At 35.6% G+C, this 7286-nt stretch overlaps 1 protein-coding gene across 1 annotated transcript; it reads left to right on the plus strand.

The window, feature by feature from the left end:
* The first annotated feature begins 3101 nt into the window (after positions 1-3101).
* Positions 3102-3572, plus strand: LOC112803509 (uncharacterized). Its single transcript, XM_025846999.1, has 2 exons — positions 3102-3245; positions 3339-3572. The coding sequence occupies exons 1-2, from the start codon at positions 3102-3104 to the stop codon at positions 3570-3572; spliced, it is 378 nt and encodes a 125-aa protein (XP_025702784.1).
* The last annotated feature ends 3714 nt before the right edge of the window (positions 3573-7286 follow it).

Raw genomic sequence — 7286 nt, forward strand, 5'->3', positions numbered from 1 at the left:
CCTTGGGTGTGGTAAGATTCTCAACCCTAGTGTAATTTGTTGTTCTATGATGTTTGGGTATTGAGATGTTGTGTGTGGGTATGATGATTGTGGCTTACGTTGTGTATTTATGAATATTGGAGCTTGATTAGTGATATTGAAAAGCTTGAAAAGGGATTTAGTGGTGAAAAATCTGTTCTTGGAGGTGTTGAGACCTTGAGAGCTTGTGGATAAGTGATTTGGAAGTGCTCCGGTTGAGCTTGGAAAATCGGCTAAGGTATGGTCTCGGTTTCCCGTATCTAATATGTAATGTGGTAGGAAATACTTAGGCTAGAGGCCCTAAGATAGGCATTGAATTGTTGATGTTGTTGAATGGTTGATATATATGATGTGGTCATATATGTGATGATGATTATTGATGCCTTAATGGTATGATGTATGAGAAATATGCATGTTGTGATATATGCTTGATGATTGATTATGGTTGAATTGTGGGTGGAACCATGTTGATGGTGAGTATGATATTGATTGTGTACAATGATGATTTATTGGAATTGGTGTTGTTGAAAATTGGCATGAGGAAGAGTATATGATATGTCAATGTGTTTGGGTGTGAGCCACTTGGGTGAAGTGGGTTAAAATGATGGGATAGTGATTTTGTAAATTGTGGTAATGTGTCAATGTGTGAGTTGAGGAGGCTTGATGTTGAATTTGATATATTTTGATTGATTTCAAAGAAAAGGGATGAAATTGACATATTTTGATTGATTTTGAAAATAGTTAAAAATGGCTTGTTTTGAAAATGGCACTTTGTGGTTTTATGAAAAACATGGCTTTTGGGCATATTTTGGTGGGACATAACTTGGACTACGGATCCCCATTTTGTGCCAAATCTGTTTAGAAATAAATTGGATCCGGGATGTCCATGCCGTTCGAAGAACGGGTGAAAAACGATTTAAAATGAGAAAGTTATGTCCGTTGGAAGATTGGGGTTGAATCTGTGAATTCTGCAGCTTTTAACTTAGAAAATTTTTAGCAGAATGACCCCTCGCGCGTAGGCGCACTTGGCGCGTACGCGCCGTTCTTCCAGAAAGCGCCATCCACGCGTGCGCGTGGTGTGCGCGGGCGCGCTGACGTGCTGCATCCAATGCCCAGCCATTTTCCAGAAAGTTGTGCCAGAACTGTGCCAGATTTGTGCCTGGGGCACGAGAGCACCCACGCGTATGCGTGGCTGACGCGTGCGCGTCGCTTGGCGATTTTTCAATCCACGCGTTAGCGTGCATGACGCATACGCGTCGATGAGTTTTTTGGCCATCCACGCGTGCGCGTGGAGTGCGCGTACGCGGGGCCCTGTTTTCATCCCAAAGTTGATTTTTTAGTTTTAAAAGCCAAATCTCATACTTCTAAGCCTCCGATCTACCACTTATGTCTTAAATAATTATGATATGCCTAGCAATGAGTAAAGGAGCTAGAGAATGTGGTAACTTGCGAGTGAAGCAGGGGAAAAATGAATGATTAATGAGGATCAAAGATGATTATGTGAGATGCGAAGGATGGCGGTGGAAGTGCTTGTTATGCCATGGGCCGAAGGGCCGTAATTGTTGATGAATTGGCTGGTTATGCATTTAACCGTGAGCCGGATGGCTAGATTATTGCCGTGTTACGGCAGAGCCATGATTATGGCTAAGTATAAATGCATATATGCTGTTGAATGAATTGTGAATGTTGCACTTCCACTATTGGAGATGAGAGTTTCCCTGGGAGGAAGCAGTGGCTAGCCACCACGTGCTCCAGGTTGAGACTCGAAGCTCTTTTGAACCTATGTCGTAAGTGTGGCCAGGCACTGTGAAAGACCCGGATGAGCTCGCCCCCGTAAATATTCACCAGTGAGGGTGATGGATATGGATCATGATTATGATCCAGTTTATGATGAGTATAACTCGAGTTGGGGATGCGCGACAGAGGGACAGTCCAATGGTTAGCTAGCAGGACTTGTCGGGTTGGCTCTATAACCGACAGATGATATCATCAGCCACTAGGGACAAGCATTCATCATATGCATACTATATGAATTATTTGAGATTGCCTATTTGACTGCATATTACTTGCTAATTGTCTAAATGCCTTAATTATTCCTATTTGTATATTTCTTGTTTGATATAACTGTGTTTGCTACATTATACTCCTGCTGGTGGTTGGAAGGTCTGAAGGAATTGGAAAGGGAAGTATTAGTTAGACTGAAGAATCTTTAGTCAGTCGCCACATATGGTTTAGCTTGTTTATAAGTTTTGATATTATCTGGAGGAAGTTCTAGGATTGCCTTTGGCTTTCCTCTATTATTATGTATTATATATGTGGAAGCTGTTACCATGCTGGGGACCTTTGGTTCTCACCCATTCGAATTTTGTGGTTTTCAGATGCAGGACGTGAGGTTTCTCGTTGAGGCCTGTTGGAGACTTCTGGATTAGCGAAGATCCTTTGTTCTTGGGGACTCTGTGTTAGTTTATATATTTTGCTAGGATACTTTTATCTCCACTAAATAATACAAACTGGGATGACTCCTCTTATGGGAGATTTTGGAGAATAGGTTTTTGTATTTGTGTCCCTTCGGGTTTCCTTGGGGTATCTTATTCTATTTATATGTATATATTGCTATGCTCGGGCCGGTTATCTTCGCAACCAGATTTTGAGTTTTGATATTCTTGTTTTTGACATTCCTTTGTATATATATAATCTCGCGTTGGTATATCCTTGTTCGTTACGTTATCGACCGGAGTGTTGCACTTTTGAGTTGCGATTTTTGTTTACCCCTTTTTCTACAAAGGCTCCTAGTTATAATCAATCATTCATACTACTATACTTACTAAATTTTTATTTTAGAGGTCGTAATACCTTGCCATCTCTGACTTATGACTTAAGCATAAGACTCTGTATGGTAGGGTGTTACAGTCCTTGGACCCTTCGGATCGCCCTCGATAGAATCTCTATTGGTGAGTATTACATAAGTTTACCTTGTCTTTAAAATTGTTATGGTTATTCTGGTTATATTTTAATTCCTTGACTCTTAACAACTTTAGAGAAGTGCGTAAATTTGGTGGACTGCATACGTATCTAGCCCCACCATGTCGCAAGATCATCGGCAGTTGGACAGCCACCTCATAGGCAGACTCATCTTGCCGCTCATACAGTCAAGTCCATCAGTATCCATCCCTGTTCTACAAAGTACAGTGAGGCAGAGTTATCACTTCAAGCTGTCGTATGAGAAGGTATGAATGGAAAAATAAAAGGCAATTGCGCAAATATATGGTGATTGGGAGGAGTCGTACAACAGGGTGTCACAATTGCTCCAAGCATTGCAGAGTTGTTGTGCAGGCACGATATGTGACTTGAGTGATGTGCCATACTATGATGGACACGTGATGGTTCCGAACTGCAGTCAGTTTGACAAGGTTTTCTGGTCGTATCCTCCATGCATTGAAGCATTCAAGCATTGCAATCCCTTCATCTTGGTAGACGGCAGGCACTTGTACGGCAAGTATGGAAGGATGTTGCATTATGTTGGCAAGTCGGTCACACTTGACGTAGTTGTCTGAATCTACCCATGGATGACATGTAGTAGTTGTTAATGTTGTTGTCATTTTATTTTGTACTTCAAGGCGTCGCAATGTGGTAGTGGATCCATTATGTTTCATTAAGTTGTTTTCATTTTAGTTTTGTCGTTGCCATTATTAATGTTGTTTTCGTTTTAGTTTTGATAGTTGCCATTGTTAATGTTGTTTTCTACCTTATACTAATGATTTGCATACATAACGGGTGACAAAAAAAGGATAATAAGTAAATAAATAAGTCAAGTAATGCCAATTCATACAACATTTTCAACCAATGAGTTACAAGATCACTACAGTAAACATACATAAAAAAACTACTAAAGTATCATTCTATCACTGTAGTAAACAAAAAGGATAAACTACGAAAGTACTAATCGTCAACGATGCTGGTCCCCATGGTAATGAAGACGCTCCCTGGTCCCACAAGGTGGAGGCCGTGTCTAACGAGCAGGTCTGCAGGCATGCAGGTCTTGCTGAGCTGGTGGTGGAGGAGGGGCTGATCCATGTGACAGGGCGAAAAAGGCTGAGAATAGCACGAATATGCAGCATCAGAGGTTTGAGCCTGAAACTGTGGTGGATGTGGTGGATACTGCTGTGGAGGAGGGAAAAGAGAAAGGAGAGAAATGTGGGTCAGGAGTGGTCCCAACCCATCTGTCAACAAGTTGCTTTTATAGGCACCATTTGACCTTATCTCATTTACAGTATACATGAGATAAGTATGGTCATATCTCCTTTATACTGTAAACGTTTATAAACGTGATACGTGGAGACGTATCACAACGTGTTTATAAACGTGATGCATAGAGGTGTGTGCGTGCCTTATCTCGTTTACTATTTATAAACACGAAAACGTGATAAGTTAAAAATGGAAAATGGTAAAAATTCCAAAAATTACGTATTTTAGTAATTTTAATATTTATTTTATTTATTTAAAAAAATTCTGTTAATTACTATTTTAGTTTTTGGTTACCAAATCCTTTTTTTATATTTTATATTACAGTTATAGTGAGTATATATATCAAAATCAGTTATTAAAATCAATTATTAACATAAAATATATACTAAAATATAAATTTTGATATACACAATATTTTTTATATTAAATGCTTTTTCTATAACTATTTGCCAGAAAAATAATGCTATACATCCAAAATTTTTTATGGACTAAATTTAACCAAGTTAAATAATAAGATTTAAAATAATACTAGCTATAACTATTTTTTGTTATGTTAGACCAATTTGGATGGACTTGGTCAATAAAGAGATTTGGATGTCTAGTATTATCCTTACTGAAAACTATGAAACATAGACACTTTAATGAGTTACCGTATCTGCGTGTCAGATATATTTTGGACAAGACCCTACTCGCGTGTCTTAATAAAAAAAATAAAAGAATTTTTATGAACATGTTTGAACACATTTAATATCATCACGTGTCAACATGTACAACCTTATTTTTAATATGTATTATTGAAATGAGTTTAAAAATAATATATATTATTATTTATTAAAACAAAAAATATTTTAAAAATTTTATATAATTAAAAAATATTACAAATAGTTTAAAATTTAATTTATATTTAATATCTATAAAATATTAAAATATTATTATAAATTATTTAAAAAATATTTTATATTTTATATATATAATGTGTCTCCGTATTTTATAAGAAGAGTAATGTTATATAACTAAAAATCACAAACAATAAATAAAATATATTTTTAATAACACTCTCTCTTACAAAAAAGTGTGAATCATTTTTCTTATTTAATTGACACTAATTTTTTTTATAGATATCTCTTTTCATTTAATACACCAAAAATCTATTTAGTTTTTATGCAATTAAATCTCAAAAATCTGTTCCTCATTATTAGCTTATTACATCTATAATTATATAATTTTTATTTCAAATAAAAGTCTTAAATTCTTATATTATTAACCCTAAAAAATATTTTCAAATTACCACAACACATTTTATAAAAAAAAAATCCAAAATATCAAATTCAATTAGTTTCAATTTATTAAAAATAAAAAACATAAAAAAATTATTAGTTTATGACTTGTAAAATAAAATTATAAATGTTATACATATAAAATTATGGATATTAAATTAAAGATATTTTAATAACTTCTACTATATATACAACTCATATTTTTACATATAGATTATATATTATAAAACAAAAAAGAAAATGAAATATGAACAAAAATTATGAAATAAGTTATTAATTGTAATTATTAACTTATCAGATTAAAATCAATAAATAAACATATATATGAATATCAACTAAAAAATATTAAAATAATTTAAAATCATAATCTATTGACGCACATGTGAAATAATTCAAAAGATACATATCTTGAATTGGATATTATTAGTTGTAAAATTTGTTAGTTATGGATATTATACGTATGAAAATGTAACACCCTACCACACAAACCTTTACACCTAGGATGTAAAATAGAGGTGACGAGGCGCTACGACTTCTAAAATAAAATATATACGTATAATAGCAGAAAGAATATAATAAACTAGGAGTCTTGAAAAATGGGTAAAACAAAATCGCGAAATAAAAAGCGTAACGCTCCTGAGACGAAATAACTTGCGTGTGAAGAAACCTCAATATCATAAATACGAGTAAGCTAAAGAGTGAATAGAGAGCCAAGAAATGCAGTATAACTAGCTCCTAACTTAGCCTGCGAAGCCAAGGCTGGCCGGAGAATATATATATATATATATATATATATATATATATATATATATATATATATATATATATATATATATATATATATATATATATACAAGTATCCCAGAATACTCAAAATACAGAATCAAGTCCCTAACTCTCCTGTAGCCTCTATGAGGAACAAAATAAACAAGTTTCTTGGAGAGCAAGCTAAGTACATGAGTCATATATATACAAACAGAGAACCCAAAATGTCCCAGGGACTACTCCGCTTCAGGAATCTAAACGCCTAGCGAGGAGCCTCTCGACTTGCATCTGAAAACAACAACATAGTATGGGGTGAGAACCGGAGGTTCTCAGCATGGTAAAAGTGCCACGCGTATAATAAATAAGGTCCTGAGAATGCCAGAGGTAATCCTAGAATTCCAATCATACAGTTACAAAACTTAAACTCTAAGCAGGAGCCATAAAAGGGGTAGGTGTTCTACGGAATCCTCAACTTAGCTACTTAAGCTTAACCTTATCCCTACGCCAATCACCTTTCCTCCGCTCCTCCATCGCCAATCAGTTTACACGGACAAATAATCAAACAAGGCATGCACAAGTAACTTACAAGTAATACAGATAACAAGTACAACAAATAGCATGTTATAATCACGTAGGCATTCTCAAACAGTTCACAAATAAGCAAACAAACAATATGCACATGATGCATGCCTGTCCTATGGCTGTTGATATCAACTGTCAGTTACGTAGCTATCCCGACATGTTCTTAAGCTCAGAAATACACCATGGGAAAAATCCCCAAGCTGACATGGGGAAGAGAACGCCCCCAAGCTCAATAATATCCATGGAATGAATCCCAAGCTGACATGGGGAGAAGAGACAACACCCCAAGATGACATGGGGAAAACAATGCCCCAAGCTTAATAACAACCACGGGAAAAATCCTGGCTGACATGGGGACTACGCCCCAAGCTCAAGTTATTTAGTCATTTCTTACAACTT

Source organism: Arachis hypogaea, chromosome 5, assembly GCF_003086295.3.
Source record: "Arachis hypogaea cultivar Tifrunner chromosome 5, arahy.Tifrunner.gnm2.J5K5, whole genome shotgun sequence".
NCBI classification, from domain to species: Eukaryota; Viridiplantae; Streptophyta; class Magnoliopsida; order Fabales; family Fabaceae; genus Arachis; species Arachis hypogaea.